The sequence below is a fragment of the Acartia tonsa genome, chromosome 3 (genome assembly GCF_053477335.1).
Source record: "Acartia tonsa isolate MP-2025a chromosome 3, ASM5347733v1, whole genome shotgun sequence".
Lineage (NCBI taxonomy): Eukaryota > Metazoa > Arthropoda > Copepoda > Calanoida > Acartiidae > Acartia > Acartia tonsa.
The window spans coordinates 57,393,551-57,419,750 of NC_137262.1; the positions used below are offsets into that span (position 1 = coordinate 57,393,551).

Here is a 26,200-nt window from a genome sequence, read left to right on the forward strand (position 1 = left end):
CTCTGAAATGGAAGGACAAACGAACATTAACACTTGTAGATTGTCAGAACTAAATTAGCAGAATAATAATGCATCAGTACAAACAACATTGTAAGTAAATTTGTTGCAAAACTGCATAGATAGATGAAACTGTTTGATGATATAGATGAAGGACATACTTACATTTTTTGAACTTGTTTATAGAGATGCTTTGCTTATAACATTGTACCTTGTTTCAATAGGAATCAGTTTTCAAAAAATCAGAAGAATCGGATAATTTTAACATACTAAATTTGTTGTCAAAAAAAGTTAAAAATCGACATGTTTCAAATGGACGTACGGACATTCTGGTATTGATTATAGAGTTGCTACACTTTCTAAATTTTACCTAACTACTACAGAAATCATCATGCAAAGTTTGGAATCGATAGGACAATTCTAACCTGTTTAAATTAACGAAAAGAGCTAACTCTCTGTGACGGACGGACGGACGGACCGACCCTAATTATAGAAAAGCTTCGCTTTTAACAAAAAAAGTCAAATATATCAAGGGAATTTTTGCCAATAGAATGTCCGTCCGTCACAGAGAGATAGCTTTTTTCGTTAATTTAGGCATGTTATAATTGTCCTATTGATTTCAAACTTTGCATGGTGATTCCTTTAGTAGTTAGGTACGATTTAGAAAGCGTAGCAACTCTATAAATATTACAAGAATGTCCGTACGTCCATTTTAAACATGTTATTTTTTTACTTTTTTAACATAAATTTCTATGTGATCTAATCAACCGATTGATCTGATTTTTGGTATGTTGATTTTGCTTCGACTCCTTTACATTTATATTCTGATTAATCAGTTTTGACACTATATAAGTGTTAATGTCCGTTTGTCCTACCGTTTCAGTGCTTTGCTTTTATGGATGTTATCATTCTTTTAAGTTTTATGAAAAGGATAAAACAATTATTTATGATTCAGATGGATTCGTTTAAAAAAAAAGTTATATCCTTATTCAAAATGTGGTTGTAAAGAATTATCACCTCCACCCCCATGGACAATGACATATGAAAGAAGTAAGAAAGATCTTGGTTTTTATAAAATTTAGATATTATTTATCTTATTTTCTTTGCAAGAGTAGCCTTAAACCACCCCTAAAACATGTAAAGCACCACTAAAGTGGAGAACTCAATCGGATCAGTAGTTGTAGAAATATTAAGCTACAGACAAAAAACCTTACTACTTTTAATTATAGGATTGAGGTTTTTGTTTTGTTTTAGTTAGTAAAATTTCGCTAACCACTAAACTGATTGAGCTCTCCTTTTTATGGAAGCTTCACATAGATCTCCAGAATGATTAAGGCTATTTTATTAATGATTTAAGTCTTGGGGTGGTTCATGGCTGTTTTTTATACCCGTTTCCTACAAATACAAAAATCCTCTAGATGCATGGGCACAGCCGCTAGTTTTAGAAATTAGATTCTATAGTTTCAATTAGAATTGAATGTTTTATTTTAAAAAGCAAAGCTTTTCTATACTTAGTGTCGGAACGTACGTCCGTCTGGAACGGATAGCTTTTTTCGTTAATTTAGGTATGTTAGAATTGTCCTATTGATTTGCATAGTAATTCCTCTAATAGTTAGGTACGATTTGGAAACTCTATAATCGTTACAAGAATATCCGTACGTCCATTTTAAACATGCTTATTTTTAACTTTTTTAGCAACAACTTTTTATGTGATATATTTATCCGATTGATCAAATTTTTGGAATACTAATTCCTATGACACTGTACAATGTTGTAAGCGAAGCATCAATAATCAATATATAATCAAGTCCTAAAAATGTAAGTTATCCTAAAACATTATCCTGTATTTAAGCAGTTTTCAACAAATTTACTTCTAATTTTGTTTTTATGTTTTATACATTTATATTCTGATTATTAAGTTCTGACACTTTACATGTGTTAATGTTCGTTATCTTCGCTTTTATGGATGTGGTCATCCTTACTTTTACTAAACTAGCGGTTGTGTCCTAGCATCTGTAAGGGATCTGTATTCTGTATGGCCTAAATCCAATCCAAGTCTTAAATCTACAAATAAAATAGCATAAAACAATCCCGGGACCTATGTGAATCTTCTCTAAAAAGATGAACTCAAAGTCTCAATCAGTTCAGTAATTTTTAAAACTTAAGCTTAGTTTTTTAGATATATTATTGGATTTTCTACAATAAAGGATAAAGTTTTATCAAGTAAAATTGTATTAAACTTATGCATTATCATTATCAAAACTTAATTATAACCAAGGAAGTTAAATTTTTGATAATGCTATTGATATTGAAATCAAAATAGATCTATCAATTCAGTCATATTATTTTTGTTTTAGATTTAAAATTATATTTTTAAGTTTATATTAAGTTTAGCTGCTACTCTATATAAAGAAACTGTTCGTAAGTCCTTCATCCTCTATTAAAAAGATTAAAACGAGCATAAAAAGCAAACGGATTTGAGATTTCATACCCCCTCTAACCCATAAGAAAGGCTTGGACGTCCTTAATGCATCTAAATGCAGGAATAATCTAAATGTTCGTTTGTCCATCTGATTTTTTGAGGATTGCTTTTTAAAATAATTTTGGAGTAATGTTTCCTAGAACAACAAGGTACAATATTATAAACAATGCATCTCTATAATTAAATCTTAGAATGAAAATGATTTTATGTTTAATTTTGTTCACCCAAATTAATGTTTTGCTTAATAAGTTCTGTCACTTTACAGGGTTATTGTTCGTTTGTCCTTACTTCTGAATTCAGAGCACCGCTTTTTTATGAATGTTGTCATCCTTGTTTTTTTTCTCTAGATTTTAAAGATGGGAAAGTGGGTATTCGGATATGGAAGTCTCATGTGGAAGATTGATTTTCCGACCATTAGAAAAGTTATAGGGTATGTCTATCTATCTATCTATCTATTAATCTATCTATCTATCTATCTATCTATCTATCTATCTATCTATTAATCTATCTATCTATCTATCTATCTATCTATCTATCTATCTATCTATCTATCTATCTATCTATCTATCTATCTATCTATCTATCTATCTATCTATCTATCTATCTATCTATCTATCTATCTATCTATCTATCTATCTATCTATCTATCTATCTATCTATCTATCTATCTATCTATCTATCTATCTATCTATCTATCTATCTATCTATCTATCTATCTATCTATCTATCTATCTATCTATCTATCTATCTATCTATCTATCTATCTATCTATCTATCTATCTATCTATCTATCTATCTATCTATCTATCTATCTATCTATCTATCTATCTATCTATCTATCTATCTATCTATCTATCTATCTATCTATCTATCTATCTATCTATCTATCTATCTATCTATCTATCTATCTATCTATCTATCTATCTATCTATCTATCTATCTATCTATCTATCTATCTATCTATCTATCTATCTATCTATATATCTATCTATCTATCTATCTATCTATCTATCTATCTATCTATCTATCTATCTATCTATCTATCTATCTATCTATCTATCTATCTATCTATCTATCTATCTATCTATCTATCTATCTATCTATCTATCTATCTATCTATCTATCTATCTATCTATCTATCTATCTATCTATCTATCTATCAGGTATGTGGAAGGGTATGTGCGTACAATGGAATGGGCTGATGAGGTGCACAGGGGGGTGCCTGCACAGAAAAGTAGAACAGCTGCCATATTTGAGTAAGTAGATCAACATTTTCTTGAGTGTTAATTTTTTTCTAGGGGCGATTTATTTCAAGAGGGTTGAGGTATCCTTCACAAAAAAGTTATAAACCTTACCTGGACCTATACAGAAGAACCATAAAAATATACCAGTTTGCAAAAATGTTAGCATTAGAGTAATAAATTATCAAATTAGTGGATAATTAAAAATCTACAAATTGCAAATAAGACTATTAAGCAGTGAATATTTCATTTTCCTCAGTTGTCGTCTAAAAAGACGTAAAAAAAAAAATTTTACAGAATAACTAACGCCATTTTACAGGACGTTTTTGCTGTAAAATTTTACAGCAATTGTGTAAAATTTACAACGAAAATTTTACAGAAATTTCAGTAAAATTTTACTATATAAAACTCTATATCTATTGCGTGGTACTGAATATATGTAACAACCATTGTCAAACTAATTTTTTTTCTCGGGTGAAATAGGTGTATATAGAATATACGTGGATATTATGACAGGGAAAAATTTGTCGTTATCAAAACTCCCTCTTGCCTGTCCCTCTCCAATTTTCCCATATTTTAATTAGACAACTATCCTCTAATTCAGCGATGATTAAAGAAATTGCGAAGATAGTGTAAATTTTTATGCATGTGTATATTTACTGGTCCATTTTCTAATAATTAAACCCTTGAGACCTAAACAGCTGATCCGAAGATTTGAGATCATTTTTCTCGTATTCATTCGAATCCGGTGGATAGGAACCGGTTCTTATCCATACGAAAAAAACTATGTTTAGCATTGTATTATATCCAGATTTCTACGAATATAAAAATGACAATCATAAGATTAAAACCAGTTTATAATACGATGCAAGAAATAACTAATCCAAACGTTGTAAAGGAAAGAAAATAAGTTTATTAGTAAGCCGTGAAAGTTTCCTAAGTTGTCGTCTATAAAGGGTTAAAATCAAAACTGCTTTTTAGTTGCAAATGTAACCACTAGGCGCTCTCTAACAATTGTTAAATTTTTCAAAATTATTCTTTAAGATATCAAAAGGAAATTACGTTAATATATAAATATACTTTAAACAACATTTTATTGCAAATATATTTTAATTTATTACAAAAATATATGTAAGAAAAGGACAAGAATTTAAATGACAATTTTTAAATTAAATAAAAAATGAATTTCAACCATCAGTAGTCATACTTTGAAATGTTTGTAATTTTTTAGATTTTATTTGAAGAGTATAAACTCTAATTGTTAAGATATTATGGTATGGTGACTTGTAATTAATTAGCGGTTACGCCCCTATAAACCTCTAGAGGCACAGGTTGGAGAGGGAAAATTCGACCTCATTCCATTTTAAATTTGAGTTTCAAAAGAGTTAAAAAGATATTTTTTTTTTTTTGGGGGGGGGTGAAGAAATTAAAAGTTTAAAACCTTCCCAGGACCTATAAGAAGCTTCACTGTAAAGGCGAACAATATCAGTTCAGCGGGTAGCGAGATCCCTCGGGACAGACAAAAAACGCTTACTACTTTATATAATAGGATATCATGTATAGAAATCAGTAATGAAGCTAATTCTATGCGTGGTAATTAAAAATGGATGTAGAAGTACGTGGATATTATGATAGGGAAGCAATTGTCGTCAAATTAGCTTGCTAACATTGAATTCTACTATTGGTCAGGGAGAGGATTAGTTAAAGGAACTGGAAGGGGTTACTAATTATTTTAGCCTGCTGCAAGTTTCACTTTGAGAAAAAATATAAGTTTTAGGGTAATAAATAACTGAATATGGGTAAATTATAAGGAGAGAAAATAAGTTTATTAGTAAGCAGTGAATATTTCCAGAAGTTTAAAAAGGTTTAAAATTAGTTACAAATTTTGTCACTTGGCGCTCTCCAACAATTGCAAAATTTATCAAAAATAGTTTCTTCGATATTTTTTTTTTAAATGTGAATATTCTAATACTTTCAACGGCAAGTATTTGCTAAATGTAAATTAAAATACAATAATAAAACTAAAATAAGAACAAGAAAGTTTTTTTTATTGACTTTTAGATAAATTAGATAAATGGATTACAATATTATAGTTGACATGACGTAAATTAGCTATTTCCGATTGTTACATTCTTTAACCCTTAACGGTCGGGGGGGGGGGGGGGGGGGTTGAACGCCCCCCCATCCGGTTTTTTCTATTTCATTTTCTGTGTGTGTAAGATAAAGAGCCCAAACTGCTTGACTTTTTAAGTATGAGTATGACACATAACTGAGAGTAAGAACTTTTTAAATATCTCCATCCTGGCGGGCACAGGATGCCAGCAAACCTGGCAGGGTCATCCAGGTAAAGAGCAAAAATATTTTTTTGAATAAAAAAAAGCATTTTATCATACCCAAATACTAAAAGATCCTCTAGTAGTACATCCTTATATGAAATACAGGTGTTCAAGTCCCTTTCAGGTTCCAGGTATGAACCTGCAGGTCCTGATCCTCCAGGTCTCCAGAAATCTTTAAAAGGCTCCTGTGGCCGCAATTTTTGACTTAGAGACTTCAAATTTTAAACTTTAGCTTTTCTTACATGTCTACATAACGTATTAAAATTTCATGAAGATCCACTGCCGTTTTCCCGCTGACCGCCGACTGCGGCGGCTGGCAGCTGCCAAGTACAGCTGCGGTCGCTGATTTATATTTTGATATTTCTAATGTAAAATTTACATAAAGATAAACATTTTCTGGTAAAAAATTTTTCTTCTAGCTTCAAAAATAAGAAAATTACAGCTGTTTGAAATTTTTAAGTAAAAAAAGACCTAAAAACAAAGGTTGTTAAATAAAAGGGTGAAGGAAGCGAAAATTGACTTAGACAAATAAAAGGTCGGAAATTCATTATCAAACAAAGGACTTGCACAAAAAAAATTAGCCCTCTAGCTCTAATAGGAACTGAGATAATAAGGGGGGGGGGCGTTGGACGCTCCCCCCCCCCCCCGACCGATTAAGGTGCGGCAAGGGGCCCGACTGTAAAGGGTTAAGGAGAATTTTCTCAATGACATCTAAGCTATGATAAGATCTAACATTCCTGCCTAATTATGACTGCAAGTCATATCCTATTATATAAAGTAGTAAGCGTTTTTTGTCTGTCTCGAAGGATCTCGCTAACCGCTGAACCGATATTGTTCTCCATTACAGTGAAGCTTCTTATAGGTCATGGGAGGGTTTTTAACTCTTTTGAAACTCAATTTAAAATGGGATGAGGTTGACTTTCCCCCCTCCTAGCAGTGCCCCTAGAGGCTTCTAGGGGAGTAGCCGCTAGTCTATAATACAAAGTAAGACGAATGGTTAACGGACCCAACATGTAAAATCCTCAGAATGAAAAACTCAAGGCATCAAACTTTTAAATTTATTCAACGTTTCGAGGGCAAAACTGCCCTCATCATCAGGAATTTTTTTCGTCCATGTACATTATTAACAAAACACAAATTGAAACTGGCAAACTACAAAGTAGAACGATTTTTGTGTGTCTGTCAGTCCGTCTGTCGTCTGAAGCTTAAGATCTCAGTAACCGCTGAACCGATTGGGCTCTACTTTTCAGAGATTATACCTTCTGGTCCTGTGATGGTTTTAAGCTATTTTCCTGGGGGTTGGGACACCCCCAACCCCCCAAAAAAATATAAAAAAATCTCCCATTTTTTTTGCAGGAGATTTTCTTGGTCCTTCTTATTTTTTTTACGATTTGCACCTTAACTTTTTTATCATCTCTTGGGGCGAAGCCGCTAGTAAAATGATAAAGAACAAAGATAATTATTTTGCGAAATGTTTAACTATTAAATCTATGATTACAAGACAGAATGATTTTCTATGTTAACAAGGATGATACCATCCTTAAAAGCGAAGATCCGTAACGGTAAGACAAACAAACATTAACTCTTGTAGAGTGTTAGAACTGAAAAGCAGAATATTTGTTGTCCTTGAAATTAGTATTGATGTATAGGATAACTATTTTCACAAAAAAAAAATTGTCGAAAAAATTAAAAATCAACATGATTTAAATGAACGTACGGACATCTTGTAATAGTTATAGAGTAGCTTTTAAAATCTTACTTAACTGTTACAGGAACCATCATGCAAAATTTGAACTTGATAGGACAATTCTAACATGTCTAAATTAACGAAAAAAGCTATTCATTCCAGACGTAATTCTAGACTGACCCTAATTATAGAAAGACTTCGCTTTAAAAATTATTAGTTTCAGGTAAAGTATTGTATATTTAAACAAGGATGACAACATCCATAAAAGCGAAGCTCTGAAACGGTAGGACAAACGGACATTAACACTTGTATAATGTCAGAACTGAATAATCAGAATGCGTATGTATAAGAATCAAAGCAAAATTGTAAGTGAATTTGTTGAAAAACTGCTTGATACAGGATAATGATTATGGACATACTTACATTTTTAGTACTTGATTATCGAGTTGCTTCGCTTAAAATATTGTTCTTTGTTGTACCAGGAATCAGTATACCAAAAATCAGACCAATCGGATAATTAAGTCACATACAAATTTGTTGTTAAAAATGCTATAAAAATCAACATGTTTAAAATGGACGTACGGACATTCTGGTAATGATTATAGAGTTGCTACGCTTTCATTACCCGTACCTAACTATTAAAGGAATCACCATGCAAAATTTAAAATCGATAGGATAATTTTAACATGCCTAAATTAACGAAAAAAGCTATTTAAAAAAGTAAAAAAATCAACATGTTTAAAATGGACGTACGGACATTCTGGTAACAATTATAGAGTTGCTACGCTTTCTAAATCGTATCTAACTACTAAAGGAATCACCATGCAAAATTTGAAATCGATAGGACAATTCTAACATGTCTAAATTAACAAAAAAGCTATCCGTGACGGACGGACCGACCCTAATTATAGAAAAGCTTCGCTTTTAATATGGGGAAACTAAAAAAAGAGGGAGAGAAAGTAAGTTTATTTGTTGGCAGTGAAAATTCAAGGGTTGTCGTCTAAAAATGATTAAAATCAAAACTGTATTTTAGTTACAAATGTTACCACTAGGCGCTCCTTAACAACTGTTAAATCTATTAATATTTTTCTGTATTATATTTTAATTAATTGTTATTTTATTTTTTAGATTAAACAAATAATTTTTGCATATCTATTTTATTTAATTACAATAGCATTTCAAAAATAATTAAAAACAACATTTCTTATGTAAACTTTTAAATAATTAAAAAATTAATCATTAATCTGATAACATAAGGACGCTGGCTGGTTTTCTCAAAAATGCTTTTATATGAAGAGTCAATTCTCTAAATTTAGAGACAAGACTTTACAATGTAGTATGTCAATAGTTTAAATTACATTTATTGGATATTTATTAGAAAGAATTTATTTTATTCCCCAGGTATTTAAAAATATCAAGACTTGGAAATCAAGTTTTTTGGATATATGCATATATAGCTGTCCTGTTTTGACAAAAACGTTGTGATGACTATTTTGGTTGTGCCTAATTGATTGCAATCTATTGTAATACAAAATTATATGTAACTTATGCTTGCAATCAAACTTTTCAAATGCACTTCATGCAACTATCTTTATGTAAAAAAGATATTAGTTTAATAATAATCAAGTAATAAATAGTTAAATATATGGGGAAATTAAAAATCTAAGGAAAGAAAATAATTTTATTTGTAAGCAGTAAATATTTTCAAAGTTGTCGTCTAAAACAAGGATGACAACATCCATAAAAGCGAAGCACTGAAACGGTCGGACAAACGGACATTACACTTGTATAGTGTCTGAACTGAATAATCAGAATATAAAAGTATAAGAGTCAAAGCAAAATTGTAAGTAAATTTGTTGAAAAACTGCCTGATACAGGATAAAGTTGATGGACATACTTACATTTTTAGGACTTGATTATAGAGTTGCTTCGCTTATAATGTTGTTCTTTGTTGTCCCAGGAATCAATATACCAAAAATCAGATCAAACGGATAACTCGATCACTTAAAAATTTGTTGTTAAAAAAGTAGAAAAATCAACATGTTTAAAATGGACGTACGGACATTCCGGTAAAGATTATAGAGTTGCTACGCTTTCTAAATCGTACCCAACTTCTACAGGAATCATCATGCAAAGTTTGAAATCGATAGGACAATTCTAACATGCCTAAATTAACGAATAAAAGCTATCTATCTCGGACGGACGGACGTACGGACGGACCGACCCTAATTATAGAAAAGCTTCACTTTTAAAGAGTTAAACTTAAAGCTGATATTTAGTTACAAATAGTGCCACAAGGCGGATCTATAACAACTAGAAAAGTTTTAAAAATTATTCATTAAAATATCTAAATGAAATTTTTAAAATAAATGTTTTTTAAACACAACATTTTGTTGCTAATTTATCTCTTTTTTTTATTAACAAGGATGACAACATCCATAAAAGCGAAGCACTGAAACGGTAGGACAAACGGACATTAATACTCTTATAGTGTAAGAACTGAATAATCAGAATATAAATGTACAAGAGTCGAAGCAAAGTTGTAAGTAAAATTGTTGAAAAACTGCTTAATACAGAATAATGTTTATGGACATACTTACATTTTTAGGACTTGATTATAGAGTTGCTGCGCTTATAACATTATACTTTGATGTCCCAGGAATCAATATACCAAAAATCAGGTAAATCGGATGATTAGATAACATAAAAATTTGTTCTTAAAAAAGTAAAAAAATCATCATGTTTAAAATGGACGTACGGACATTCTGGTAATGATTATAGAGTTGCTACGCTTTCTAAATCGTACCTAACTACTACAGGAATCATCATGCAAAGTTTGAAATCGATAGGACAATTCTAACATGCCTAAATTAACGAATAAAAGCTATCTATCTCGGACGGACGGACGTACGGACGGACGGACGGACGTACGGACGGACGGACGTACGGACGGACGGACGGACCGACCCTAATTATAGAAAAGCTTCGCTTTTAAAAAGTATATATAAAATCAAAAGTAAGAATTTCAACATTATTGTTTTAATAATAAACAATTTAAAACTTACAAGTGGCATAGTGTCTTATACAGGTTTCATCAACTGATACTAAAATCTTTGAAGAGTTTTTAACTCAATTATACATGATTACTTGTAATTATTAAAAAAATATTATGCCTTAAAAATTTGTTTAGTGTAGCTGAAGGCTAGAAATTAGTGTCAAGGGGAAATTTTCACTTAGAATTGTTTGTCTGAATCACATTACATAATCCTTGACTTGTAATGTATAAGAGTCAAACATTGTAAATTGTAGCTAAGATTGTGTTATTTTCAGTTGCAAAGCTACTCTATGATATGAAATGTCCGTCTGAAACGTTTTTGGGGAAATTGAATTTGTCAGCTCCTATTCAAGAAAAATAGCTGAATATTCTAAGGATTAAACTAATAAACAAATTCACATTAAAAACAAACTTCATTGAGATTTCCTCATTGGTTGGGGTGTTAGATCGATTCCTAGATTTCTCGACTCCTATTTAAGATAGACGGCTGGCTTAATTATTTTGTGATTAAATATATGCACATTCTTCATATTTTTAACAAGTGAAAATAAGTTTATTATTAGGCATTGAAAATTCCCTAAGTTTTCGTCTAAAAAGGGTTAAAATTAAAACTATTATTCTAGTTACAAATTTTATCACTAGGAGCTCTTTTAGGACTGTTAAATTTATCAATACTATTGTTTATGATATTTAAAGGAATAATTGTTTTTAATTTTATACTTAAAACAACATTTCTATTGCAAATTTATTTCATTTGATTACAAAGGTATATGCAAAAATGAAACGTCGTTATTTTATAGTAACTTTTAAATGAATTTTAAAATTGTTACTATTTAGACTAACAAATCTGTCAATAATTTCTAGCTCAAGCTTATATTTGAGGAGATTTATCTCTTTTACATAAAATATTAATACTACTGTTACATATTGGGAGATGGTAGGACTCCCCCCTCCTGGTTCAATAGAGTAGAAAAGGTGGATCGCATTTAACCCCTCACTACTTCAAGTGGCACTAGGGATGTATCTGCTAGATATCTGTTGTAACGTTTTCTTATATTTAACAACTTTGGAGACTATTATTGAATTTTGATTGGTTGGTTCATTAAGTTAAGTGTCAAAACGTTTCATCCCCTATTTGTATTCTACAATAGAAATAGAGAATTATATTCTGAACCCTTTTTTCGTCAAATCTAAGAAGGAACATTTCTAGCAGACAAAAGTATTGTTTACTTTCGACTCAAGCTGATGTGGATTCTTAAGAAATTATAGACTCGCTACTCGATAATGAGGCAAAATTATTTTTGTGAAAAATCATCCAAAAGCACATTAATAATCTACAAAAATTAAACAAAATCATATGTTTATAACCCTTTTAAGATTTTATTTAATTTTTGTAATTTTTTTTATTCGATTTTGGAGGATTTTTCACAAAAATAATTTTGCCTCACCAGCGAGTAGCCAGCCTAACTTTTTTTTTTAAGAATCCACCTCGTTACTAAGCTTTCAAATTTAAACGAAATTTTTGGGCAATTAATTCTGATTCCGCAAAGCTTTCTACTAAGAAAATATACTGTTTACAGCTGACTTTTATCTAAGTGTGAAATGAAAAAAAACATGCATTCTTAACAAGATGTGTACAAAATTTCAACCAATGAAATTAAATGTATGTACCGATGCGATTCTCCTATTGGCTCAATCAGACATTCCCTCTCTTTCTTAGTACCTTTATTTATTCTACAGAAGGGGTAATTTTGTCTAACTCCATCAATTCATCGCCCATTGTCTGATCTCTTTGGAAACTGGGCCTTCTACTTAAAAATTGTCATCCTTGTTTCTATTTAGATCGGACAACCCTCATGACAGAGTCTATGGAGTGGTCTACGAAATTTCCCAGGTAAAAACAAAAATTCCATGGTAGGGATTTACAAATTTCCCAGTTTAAAAATAACTATATTTATAATACATACTATGGACTACATCCCTAGTTTTGTATAAAAAAAATTAAAAAGTTTTTTAAAAATTGGGGGTTAGGGGTCATTATTTTCCTAGAATTCTCCCGTATAAGGTTGGTTTGCAGTGTCATACAAAGTGAAAACCATCCCAAAGACATGAATCAGGAATAAGCTTACAGCTGTGGTTTAGATTGAAGCTTCAAGCTAAATTTGGTTAAATATCCTTTTTGAGAAATTAGCTGAAATTAGCAACCATACCCATTTACCTTTCTAGGACTACTGGGATAGAGTTCTGCAACCTAATGTTAGCTATAGAGAAAGAGGAGGCTATGGAGTCAAAGAAGTCAGGAATTAAAAGCTTTCATAAAACCAAAATAAATGCAAATAATGTTAGAGAAATTGTATGAATATTAGGGTTAGGCCAGATATCTGGTTTGGACAGATATGCAGCCATTTTCAATATCCGGCTGGATACTGGATATTAAAACTATACGGCCGGATATCCGGCAATATAGTTTTTTTTATATTATACTACAAGAATTCCTACATTTTAAATTTGAAATGGCTTAAAATTTTTTTTGAAAATTTTATATTAAAAATCTCAAAACATGATTTTTGGCGGCCGCAACTGTACTTGGCAGCTGCCACCGCCAGCAGTTGGTGGCTAAACAACATCCAATTTTTCTCAAGAAATATTTTTTTGCTATTTCAATATCCTGTTATTTGGCATTAGGAATCAACTGGATATCAGGTATCCGGCCAAAAAAGTATTGCGCCCAACCCTTTGGCATTTTCACTGATTATTTATTGCTTGCAATTTGTAAAATGAATGCATTTGAATCAATTTCAATTGCAAAAGACTTTGAAAGCGTTTTTATGTAGATTTGTTCCTTTTGATGCTGGTGCAATTGATGTTCCTGATAAAGTAAGTGATCAAGCCTGTGGTGTGCATAGCACATTATGCTTGGAGGTTGTAAGTTATCAAAGGTTAATGCAGTGTTCTTTGATAATTTATTTTAGCACATGCCTAGACCAAATGTATATCAATCATATATTCATGTTATAAGTAATAAAGGTAAACAATAAGAGAGAATATAAACTGCATTGTGGAAGGTTGACAAAAATAGTGTAGGCAGAGTGTGCAATTTCTATAAGCATAAAATCATATACATCACTTACTAAGTATAATAAATAAAAGGGGGGGTGTCTTAGCTCAGTTATAACACACTGAGTTACGATGATGACAGTTTGAGTTCAAGTCCACATGAGGTAACATGAATTTCTTAGTCACATTCATGCAATTTCCCTTGGTTGTGTAAGAAGGGAGATAATAGAGTAGTTTGGATAATCAATAGTCATGTGCATAATATCATGCAGTGCAACCATTAACCCAAGATCCTCTGGGGGGAGCATCATTCATTACAGTGACTTAATTTGGAACACCTGCCATGCTTGGTAAGGGTGAGGTAATGAAGAGTAGCTCCCTTGAGACAGCGAGTCAAGTACTTGGAGCTTGAGCTGGCCCTGATGTCTTGCAAAAGTGTCTCGTCCTACTCCTTGACTACACAGGTCCAAACACTAAGAAACTATGGCTAAATGCACAATATAATATACAATTATATTTCATTTAACAACTCTGGTGACTAAACTGTATAATTATATTTAGATTATGGTGACTTTGTTCCTAGGAGATAAGAATAGTGAGTACTATATGCCTGGGACAATAGATGAACTTGCAAAGAACATTGTCAAGGTAAAAAATATTTTAAAATTTGATTTAAAACTGGAAAAATTACTTTTTGTCAATGAAATTTATTAAAACACAAGCGGAATATAACAAAATAGACAAATAAGTTAACATTCATTAGAAGCATCAAGAAGGTCAGAGCTTTTTTAAATATTAAAAATCTTTGGGGCACTTCAAAATTCATTTATTAGGAGTAATCACCCCTTTACCCCCCCCCCCCCCTTACACTTGGATGCCTCCTAGTAGCAAGGCACAAAAATTTAAACATAACATAGATGATCATATGGACGTGATAATGATTAGATTTTTATTGGACAAGGGAATCATTACATGAATTTTCAAATGCATATCTCAATTATCAGGTATCATCAGTAAATCCCATACAGTCCTAGTTTCAATAGACAGATGGACAAACTGATTAGTATATTCTGGAGAATTTGCTCATTGGTTAGAATATTCTTCAAAAAGTTGCAGCAATTAGATTTACTTAGAAACTGTTTTTTTGGGGTACTATCCCTGCTGGGCTCTTTTAAATTTTACTCAAGCAAACCTAACCTAAATTAAGCATCAAAAAAACTTTTTTTTTACAAAAACTATATTTGTGAAAATATAATACTTGTTTTTCTTATGAAAACGCATGATAAATATTTTAAGTAAGTTTATTGGAAATTTTTGACAATCCGACTAATTGAATCTGTCAAATTAAAGAGATATTCAGTTAGGGTTTGACCAATGGATATAAAATATACGTGGATATAACAACAGTGGAAAAATTGTCATTAATTTATGTTGCTAACATGGACAACATTTATTGGTAAGTTCGTTTATCCATTAGGAGGATTGGAGGTGGGATAAAGGATGTGATTTTAGGTGTTCGTTAACCAGCTACAAGTTTTACTTGTTTAAAGTACATTATAATCTGGTGTAAGATTCAAGTAATAATACATCCATTATTGTGCCACATTTTGAAGTTTTCTAAATTTTAGGCTGTTGGGGCTAGTGGCACAAACTTGGAATACCTATATTCAACTGCAGAAGCTTTAAGGTATATTTTTAGTAGGGTTGGGCCGGATATCCGGTGTGGCCGGATATCCGGTCATTTTCAATATCCGGCCGGATACCGGATATTGAAACTATCCGGCCGGATATCCGGCTATAACTTTTTTTTATATTTTACACCAAAAATCTCTGCTTTTTAAAATTTTAAATGGCTCTAATTTTCTTATTATTGAAGCTAGAAGAACATTTTTTGAATATGTTTATCTTTATGTAAATTTTATATATGAAATCTCAAAAGTTTATCAATAATTTTATTTTGCTACTTTAATATCTGGTAATTTAGCAGGTTATCCGGCCGGATATCCGGTAATTTGGCCGGATAACCGGATATTGGCCGAATACCGGATATCCGGTATCCGGTATTCGGCCAAAAAAGTATCCGGCCCAACCCTAATTTTTAGGTATTGGAATAGGTTTCATCTATCTGCCTGCACATCTACGTACTTATATCGCATTCATTTATATACATATATCCTTATAAAAAGTAACAGGATGTATGTTTGTCTGTACTGAAGGATCTCGCTAACCACTGAACCGATATGGTTCTACTTTACAAGGTATCTTCTATAATTGTCTATCCATTTTGTCTATCTATATATCTGTCCATCTATCTATATGTATGTCCATCTATCTATCTGTCTGTCCATCCATTTAACTGTCTTTCCATCTATCTACCTATTTACCTGGAATGATAATGCCTCCCGGAGCCACTGACAAACATGTTTGTATGTATATATGTCAATCTATCTATCTATCTGTCTATCCATCTGTCAATCTATCTATATGTCTGTTTATCTATCTATCTGTCTATCCAAGTATCTGTCTATCTATCTAGAATGATAATGCCTCCCGGAGCAACTGACAAACCTATGTTTGTTGGTATATCTGTTAATCTATCTATCAATTTGTCTATCTATCTATCCACCATCATTTTTGTTGAGTGACAAAACCTCTAAAACCTACCAACAAACACATATGTCGGTAAATCTATCTAACTGTCCATCCATCTACCTATTTATCTAGAATGATAATGCCTCCCGGAGCCACTGACAAGCATATGTTTGTTGGTATATCTGTCAATCTTTCTATCTGTCTGTCTATCTATCTATCCACTATCATTTTTTAGAGCGTCAAAACCTTTCAAAGATACCAACAAACACATATGTCGGTAAATCTATCTAACTGTCCATCTATCTATCTGTCTGTCTGTCCATGTATCTATCTAGCTATCTGTCCATCTATCCGTCTGTCCATCTATCTCTCTGTCTATCTAGAATAATAATGCTTCCCGTTTGTTATGTTTGTTGGTATATCAATTTATCTATCAATTGTCTATCTATCTATTCACTATCATTTTTTAGAGTGACAAAACCTCCTAAAGCTACCAACTAACACATATGTCGGTAAATCTATCTAACTGTCCATCCATCTATCTCTCTATATATATATATCTATCTATCTATCTATCTGTTTATCCATATCTATCTACCTATTTATCTAGAATGATAATGCCTCCCGGAGCCACTGACAAGCATATGTTTGATTTGGAGGCTGCCGCCAAGAAACTGGAGGTTCTTATGAAGCCCAAGGGTACCCTTCATTTTAGAGATGTAGCTGCAGGTAAACAATCTATAGACAGACAGGTGACTTGTAATGTAGAGTTGTTACGCTTCCAGCAGTAATACACTATATTAGAGTAAAACACTAGAGGGGGAAGGATTTAAATTACTGTATCGCAATGACCTTGCACCGACTCTCTATTAGGTTTTTGAAAATCTACCAATGGTGTCAAGAATATTAACACAGCCAAATAAGCAGAAAACAATTTGCTAGTGGACGAAAAAAATTCAATTTCCTTAAATACAGAATACTGTTTAAGGACATTTTTAGGACTGGATTATAGAGATGCTTCGCTTTTAATATTGTACCTTGTTGTAATAGGAATCAGTACTCCAAAAATTAGATCAATCTGATAATCTTACTACATAAAAATTTGTTGTTCAAAAAGTTAAAAAAAAACATATTTTTAATGTACTTACAAACGATTACTACGCTTACTAAATCTAACTATTATAGGAATCATCATGCAAAGTTTGAAATCGACAGAACAATTTTAACACGCCTCAATAAACGAAAAGAGCTAACCGTTACGGACGTACCGACCAAAATTATAGGAAAGCCTCGCTTTTAAAAATGAGACGTAAAAGATAACCTTTCTTTATTAAGCCAAATCATAATGAATAAATACACTGTTTGAACTTTATTATAAAGTTGTATAATTATCCGCTAGGTGTCTATTTTAAAATTTAATTAAATTTGATATAATGATAATCAAATACATTTTATTTGAACTTTTCTTAAATAAATGATTTTAGTTAAACATAAATTTATCATGCGTCTTATACACTTTTTAAAATATGTAAAAAACGGAGTTAAAGTTTTCATGAATAAAATATATCAACAAATATACATAATGATAAACTAACATCTTACTCAAACCGTAAAATAATCTCAAACATTCCTCGTTAATATTTATGTGATCCTCTCAAGGATAATTAGTCGTAGAGAGAGAGGATGATGGACTGTGTGATAGTCCCCAAAGTTTAATAATAAACTTTTCTTTTCGTTAGCTCAACAACTTTGGAGACTTTTGATAAATCATTGTTTGTTGGATTATTAAGTTGATTGTCCAAACGTTTTAACCACTAGTTGGAATCTAATGAAGGATTAATTTTATGTATTAGCATTGGGGATGTATGTACATCAATTTATCGACCATTGTCTTATCCCTTTAAATCCCTGATAATTAGTAGTATTGCAAGGATAATATGACAAACCTTAATAAAGGCGAAGCTTTTCTATACACAGGCTCCGTCCTTAACGGAAAGCTCTTATAGTTAATTTTGTAATTATCCTATAGATTTCACACTTAGGCTAATGATTCCGGTAACATTTAGGTATAAATAATAAAGTGTAGCAACCAGAAGGTCCATTGATCCATTTAAAACATGTAAATTTTTCAATTTTGTTGAAATTTTTTTTAAATGATATAATTGTTCTTTTTAGTTTTCAAATAGTTTTTTGTAATAATGATTCCTAGGACTATTAGGTATAATTTTATAACCGAAGCATTTTTAAAATAGATTTTTAATTGACTTTTTTTTTGATTTTTTTTCTAAATAATATAAAATTTTATATGGGTTGTAGCTCCATATATTGTTTATGTTCGTTAGTCTGATTTAAAACTTTGCTATTGTGAACTTTAAATTACATTCGTACCTAAAGTTTATTATTACTTGGTTTGGTTACTAACATTTTGATTGGTTAAACTTTTGAACCAATACTTCAAATAATATAATTCGGGATATATATAAATTTAAGGCCATTGTCTTATCTTTGTTTTCTCTAGATGAGAAGTATGAGAAAAGAAGAAATATGATGAGAAAAATATTCAGAGCTGTGGACGATAATTATAATAATTATATTGATGCCAAGGAGTTCTCGGATCTTACAGGTAGATAGATAGATAGATAGACAGACAGACAAATAGATAGATAGACAGACAGACAGATAAATAGACAGACATACAGACAGCTGTGGATGATAATTATAATAATTATATTGATGCCAAGGAGTTCTCGGATCTTACAGGTAGATAGACAGACAGCTGTGGATGATAATTATAATAATTATATTGATGCCAAGGAGTTCTCGGATCTTACAGGTAGATAGACAGATAGATAGACAAACAGCTGTGGATGATAATCATAATAATTATATTGATGCCAAGGAATTCTCTGATCTTACAGGTAGATAGATAGATAGATAGACAGACAGATAGACAGATAGACAGTTAGACAGATAGACAGATAGACAGATAGATAGATAGATAGATAGATAGATAGATAGATAGATAGATAGATAGATAGATAGATAGATAGATAGATAGATAGATAGATAGATAGATAGATAGATAGATAGATAGATAGATAGATAGATAGATAGATAGATAGATAGATAGATAGATAGATAGATAGATAGATAGATAGATAGATAGATAGATAGATAGATAGATAGATAGATAGATATATAGATAGATAGATAGATACATACATAGATAGATAGATAGATAGATAGATAGATAGATAGATAGATAGATAGATAGATAGATAGATAGATAGATATATAGATAGATAGATAGACATATAGACAGATAGATAGATAGATAGATGGACAGACAGAGAGATAGATAGATAGATAACTAATTTATTTTTTAGAAAATGTTCTTGGATTAAAATACTCCCCAAGCGATATAGAAGACATTCTGAAAGAAATTGATAAAAATAAGGTAAAGATAAATGTTTAATAGTTATTTCTCGTATTATATTATAAACAGCTTTCCGCGGATATAAAATGTACAATTATTAGATTAAAGCCAGTTTTTTAGCCCCGAGGTGCCGAAGGCACGGGCTAAAAAAACTGGTTTTAATCTTATGATTGTTCATTTCTATATTCGTAGAAATTTGGATATAATACGATGCTAGACATAGTTTTTTCGTATGGATGAGAACCGGTTCCTGTCCACCGGATTCGAATGAATACGAGAAAAATATTTCTACAATATTTACATACTAGCGGCTACGCCCCTAGGCTCTTGAGATTGGGAAGCAAAGTGAATGAAAACAATATCGGTTTGTGGTTATCAAGATTCTTCGATACACATATAGATTTATATATGTACCACATAAACATAAATAAATAGAGGGTAAAAGTTTCTTCTTTTCAGAGCAAATTCAATCTAGTTCTTCTATGTATGTATATCTTGCTGCTAACTCTACCCTCCCAGTTCTTTGATCTTATATAAAAGTTGGCAGGAGGGAAAAATTTGATTACACCCCTAAAACCCAATCCTAATTGCAGATGGGTAAAATTCCCTCCTCTTGGACGTACTTAAATTTTAAAAGTTTATTTTATTTTAGGATGGTAAAATTTCCTTCATCGAATTTCACGAATATTTCATGGAAGTCCTTGAAGAATGCGAGGAAAGATTTAAGGTATAGTTTTATCGCATTGTATTACAGACAGTTTTCCACGGATATTAAAAGAAAAAATTATAGGATCAAAACCAGTTTTGTTAAACCTGAGGGGCCGGGCGGGACTGAATAGGAAATACGGCTTTACAAACAAATTAAATGCAAACATAATTCGAAATCAATATTTTTGTGCCAGTATTGTCAATAAATCCCTAAAATGATATGAAAGTTCTGATATGTTGATTTAGTTTTCATAATGCTAAGGAAAGTACGGACATAAATATAACCAGTCTTGTTAATGAGTAGCATCGCTACATAGATATTATTTTTGTAGCTGTATTTATTTCCCTAGGAAAATGGGGATAGTTGTCATCGCTTTTTGCCTTACCTATTCTATTGACGTCATAGTCGAGGAAAAGAGAAAGGGAAAAGAAACCTCTTATAAAAGAGATGGGGTATAAGGTATTTCCTGTCATCAAAAGAATAGAATAGATAGGCCAAAAGCAGTGACATCTATCCCCATTTTGTTAGGGCACTATAGACAGCTACTTATTTTTTAGGTTCAGTTTTATTCCAAAACTGAAGCTCCGAGGACAGGAGTTGATGGTATCGGTCATGCTCTCATGACATATGAGATGATGCAGGTATAGAGTGACAAGGCATTCCCCCCCCCCCCCTTCCCAATAAGTATATTTCCCAGAGAGAGAGATGGGCTGTTTATTACACTTGTCCCCAAAGTTTTATAATAACGTTTTCTTATCTGTTGGCGTAACAACTTTAGGAACTTTTAATGAATTTTGATTCCGTTGAGTGTCCAAACATTGCAACCACTAATTATAATCGAATAAAAGAGTAATTTTTGTGTATTAACATTAAAGATGTACATCAATTTATTAGCCATTGTCTTATCCCTTTCGATCCATGATATTTTTCTTTTCTTGACCAGGAATCAAAAGACAATAAATTACCCCGCGGCCCGCACACCAAAACCTTTAAGTTTTTTTTACAGGGGGAAGGGTGGTTAAATGTAGTGCATCTTAAATTTTATTTGGGGGGCGGGGGCGCCACTTGTACTAATTACCTGATTTGTAAAAAAAAACTAAAAACTCAAAAATTTGGAGGGGGTACAGTTTGTACAAATTCATATAACGTTATAGAGTTTTTTCCATCAAAATAACATTAATTTACATAACTCGTGATTGGTAACTTTGTTTATCATACTTGAGAGATACATCTATTTTGTTAATTTTAATTTATGGACACAAATATCAGAGAGAGAGGGGACAATGGGCTGTTTTACCCAAAGTTTTATAATAACGTAATCTTATCTGCTGGCTTAACAACTTTGGGGCCTTTAAAGAATTTTGATTGGTTGGTTTATTCCGTTGAGTGTCCAAACATTTTAACCACTAATTATAATCCTCAGAAGGGGTTATTGGGGATATAAATCAATTTATCGGCCATTGTCTTATCCCTTTAGATCCCTTGGGAAGGGTAGTAAAATACTGCATAAGAAAGTGCATCAGAAATTTTTGTACCCCCTCTTCTAGAATTTTTACCCTTGGGGGTAAAATTTATATGGGGGAGGAAGGAGGCGAAGGAATATTTACCCCACATAATTATTTTTTTACATATCTCGTAATTATTGTTCATTATAATTGGGAGATACATCAATTTTGGTAAATTTAAAATTATGAAGACAATAATCATTATTCATTTTTTGGGAGATACGGGAAGTGTCATATGTGACGTTATAAAAATACGTCTAAAAAGAAAGGATAAGAGGAGCAGTGAGAAAGGAAACCCCCAAAAATTTATGGATTTTGACGTACATTTTTGACGTCACATATGACACTGTCCGTATCTCCCTTTTTTTAGGATTCCGGCATAGCCCCTAGCGAAGGGGTGTTAAGCCTGCCCCGAATGTTGAAGGATAACTCTACCCTGCTGACCCAGATGTATGACGGTGTCAACCCAAGGAAATTATAAAAATCGTTAGAATGTCAGCAAAGATAACTTTTATTTATTATAAACATAGTTTTCAATAAAAGGGAAGGGGGGAAATTGTTAATCTTAAGGATTGAATATTATAATTAATTTGTGCTACTTTCCCCAAAAAAGCCCTTGCGAGCACAGAACCCCTACCAACTTTAATTTTAAAATAAATTGTTATTATAGGGGTTAAAGTATTTCTTTTCTAAAAGCCTTCGGGGCTACCCTGAACCACAATCAACCTAAGTGAAACTAAAAAATTACCCCCCTCCCTTATTCTCAATAATTTTTTTTTTAAATGGGAGATCATTAAGACACTTTGAGTGAAATTACCGAATTTGTTCTATGACGTTTTACAATTATTGATCCAGAGCAAGAGATGTTCTAGATTTCTTTTTCCCTGACAACATTCAAGATGCCATGGACCTGTGGTTCAAGAAATCAAGGTGAGATCTGTCTGTCTGTCTGTCTTTTCCCTGACAACATTCAAGATGCCATGGACCTGTGGTTCAAGAAATCAAGGTGAGATCTGTCTGTCTGTCTGTCTTTTCCCTGACAATATTCAAGATGCCATGGACCTGTGGTTCAAGAAATCAAGGTGAGATCTGTCTGTCTGTCTGTCTTTTTCCCTGACAATATTCAAGATGTCATGGACCTGTGATTCAAGAAATCAAAGTTAGATCTGTCTGTCTGTCTTTTCCCTGACAATATTCAAGATGCCATGGACCTGTGGTTCAAGAAATCAAGGTGAGATCTGTCTGTCTGTCTTTTTTTCCCTAACAACATTCAAGATGCCATGGACCTGTGGTTCAAGAAATCAAGGTGAGATCTGTCTGTCTGTCTGTCTTTTCTCTGACAATATTCAAGATGCCATGGACCTGTGGTTCAAGAAATCAAGGTGAGATCTGTCTGTCTGTCTTTTTTTCCCTAACAACATTCAAGATGCCATGGACCTGTGGTTCAAGAAATCAAGGTGAGATCTGTCTGTCTGTCTGTCTTTTTTTCTGACAATATTCAAGATGCCATGGACCTGTGGTTCAAGAAATCAAGGTGAGAACTGTCTGTCTGTTTGTCTTTTCCCTGACAATATTCAAGATGCCATGGACCTGTGGTTCAAGAAATCAAGGTGAGATCTGTCTGTCTGTCCGTCTTTTCCCTGACAATATTTAAGATGCCATGGACCTGTGGTTCAAGAAATCAAGGTGAGATCTGTCTGTCTGTCTGTCTTTTCCCTGACAATATTTAAGATGCCATGGACCTGTGGTTCAAGAAATCAAGGTGAGATCTGGCGGTCTGTCTTTTCCCTGACAATATTCAAGATGCCATGGACCTGTGGTTCAAGAAATCAAGGTGAGATCTGTCTGTCTGTCCGTCTTTTCCCTGACAATATTTAAGATGCCATGGACCTGTGGTTCAAGAAATCAAGGTGAGATCTGTCTGTCTGTCTGTCTTTTCCCTGACAATATTTAAGATGCCATGGACCTGTGGTTCAAGAAATCAAGGTGAGATCTGGCTGTCTGTCTTTTCCCTGACAATATTCAAGATGCCATGGACCTGTGGTTCAAGATATCAAGGTGAGATTTGTCTGTCTTTTCCCTGACAATATTCAAGATGCCATGGACCTGTGGTTCAAGAAATCAAGGTGAGAACTGTCTGTCTGTCTGTCTTTTGGTAGGGCCAGAGATCCTAGGGAATAAGACATTGGACAAGTAATTCAAATACACCCCCAATTATAATTAATAAAAGTACCCTTTATGTAGTTTTAAATTATTGGTGGAAAGGTTTGGATACTTCTGGTTTTAACAACCCAAAGTTCTAAAGTCAACCAATGAGAGAACATGTTTTTTTTAAAATTATTTACCAGTGTAATTTGCAGTCCAATGTTGTTGTTTTTTGGTGTGTTCATTGTATTCAGTTTTGTTCTACCATTTCAAAAATATTTGATATATACTATGAAATTGATATTATGTCACGGAAAAAATTTTCGACAATTTAGGTTGCTATTTCCCGCTACAAGTTTCACTTTTTTTGAGTACGTGATAATCTGTTGTAAGATCCAACTAATAATAAATCCATTATTATGAAATTTGTTAGACTTTTTGCCTTTTGGATGCTGTCCTGTTTTAATATCATTTGTCTTGATGTACATTGTACAATCCCTTAATCAGACCATTAGGAACACATTGATGGAACAATCCGAACATATAATGTGTGAGAAAGTGTACATATTTTAGTACAAAAGTATTTCATGGAACTTGTGACAAAATCTTCGTCTGTTGGAAATCGCAAAACTTGGACGGATTAACAAATCTATAGTGTAGATATATATAACTACCTGCCTCCCTTAATTAAGGACCTTTTTCGTCTGCTAGCAAGTTATTTTCTGCTTCTTTGTTGATTTTCAAAGACCCAATTGAGAGTCGACACAAGGTCCTTGGGATGGGGACATACAGATGTTTAACCCCTTGCCCATATAGTGTTTTACTCTTCTGGCGGATTTATGTCTCTGATTAAGCATCTAGAGTAATAAATCTATTATATTTGTAGGAAAACAGATAATATAATTAAAGAGAAATATACTGGACTTGTAGAAGAAGCTCTAGCTGGAAAATTAGGTAAAACTATTAATCTTTATGACTAATCTTCAATAATTGCCTAGATATTTAACTAGGTGGCTAAGAATAAACTCTTATAGCTATAGAATCATCTATAAATGTTTCTATATGGCTGGGTATCAACTCCTATTTAATAATCAATCAAAATATCTATATAGCTGGGTATCAACTTCTATTTAGTAATCTGTCTATGTATCTGGATGACTTGGTTTCAAATTCTATTTAATCATCTACCAATGTTTGTGTATGGCTGGGTATCAACTCTTATTTAATAATCAATTGAAATATATATATGGCTGGGTATTAACTCTTATTTAATCATTTACATTTATATCTACAACTCCTATTATCAATTATCTTTGAATCTTTTGGTTGGGTATAAAATCTTATTCAAATATCTATTTTTACATCTAGATGACTGAGAATCAACTGTTATATTTTTGTAGATCTCTGTATATATAACTGGGTATTAACTCCTTTAATGATATTTACTTTGTATCTAGATGACTGGGTATCAACTCCAATTTAATAATCTGTCTATGTATCTATCTATTTTCAATATGACTGGGTATCACCTACTTTTTAATCATATATGGCTGGGTATCAACTCTTATTTAATAACCTATCATTCTGTGTAGATGACTGGGTATCAACTCCTACAGAATGTCTTGCCTTATCAATTCTTCTGAACCAGTTTCCCAGAAATATCTACAGAAACAAGCCAGAAATGTATTCAGGTAACCACTCTCTTCCACCAGATTCCTATTAATTTTGCACCAATTTATCCAACCATGTAATAATTCATTAAAGTTATGAAGCACTGAAAAAATTCTCATTAAAACTGTATAGAAACACACTTTCTAAGCTCCTTCAGCGATGCTTATTTACTTAAAACGTCTTCTACAAAAATATAGGAATAATGACTTGATTTTTCATTTTATTTCTGAACTTTCGCCTAAAACTGAACTAATTACAGGTCAAATTTCAGCATATTAATGTATGTT

General features: G+C 32.2%; 1 protein-coding gene across 2 annotated transcripts in view; it reads left to right on the plus strand.

Moving 5' to 3' along the window:
* Positions 1 to 2,829: 2,829 nt before the first annotated feature.
* LOC145314645 (uncharacterized) overlaps positions 2,830 to 26,200 on the plus strand; it is a 30,870-nt gene continuing 7,499 nt past the window's right edge. For both annotated transcript variants that reach the window (XM_080154643.1, XM_080154644.1), the window contains exons 1-16: positions 2,830 to 2,909; positions 3,643 to 3,735; positions 12,641 to 12,692; positions 13,025 to 13,096; positions 13,631 to 13,675; positions 14,417 to 14,503; positions 15,484 to 15,542; positions 17,058 to 17,176; positions 18,966 to 19,070; positions 19,834 to 19,904; positions 20,536 to 20,610; positions 21,150 to 21,233; positions 22,468 to 22,566; positions 22,951 to 23,027; positions 25,129 to 25,196; positions 25,835 to 25,933. In XM_080154643.1, coding sequence (XP_080010769.1) covers positions 2,836 to 2,909; positions 3,643 to 3,735; positions 12,641 to 12,692; positions 13,025 to 13,096; positions 13,631 to 13,675; positions 14,417 to 14,503; positions 15,484 to 15,542; positions 17,058 to 17,176; positions 18,966 to 19,070; positions 19,834 to 19,904; positions 20,536 to 20,610; positions 21,150 to 21,233; positions 22,468 to 22,566; positions 22,951 to 23,027; positions 25,129 to 25,196; positions 25,835 to 25,933 — 1,279 coding nt within the window. In that variant the 5' untranslated portion in view covers positions 2,830 to 2,835. The remainder of the gene's footprint in view (positions 2,910 to 3,642; positions 3,736 to 12,640; positions 12,693 to 13,024; positions 13,097 to 13,630; positions 13,676 to 14,416; positions 14,504 to 15,483; positions 15,543 to 17,057; positions 17,177 to 18,965; positions 19,071 to 19,833; positions 19,905 to 20,535; positions 20,611 to 21,149; positions 21,234 to 22,467; positions 22,567 to 22,950; positions 23,028 to 25,128; positions 25,197 to 25,834; positions 25,934 to 26,200) is intronic.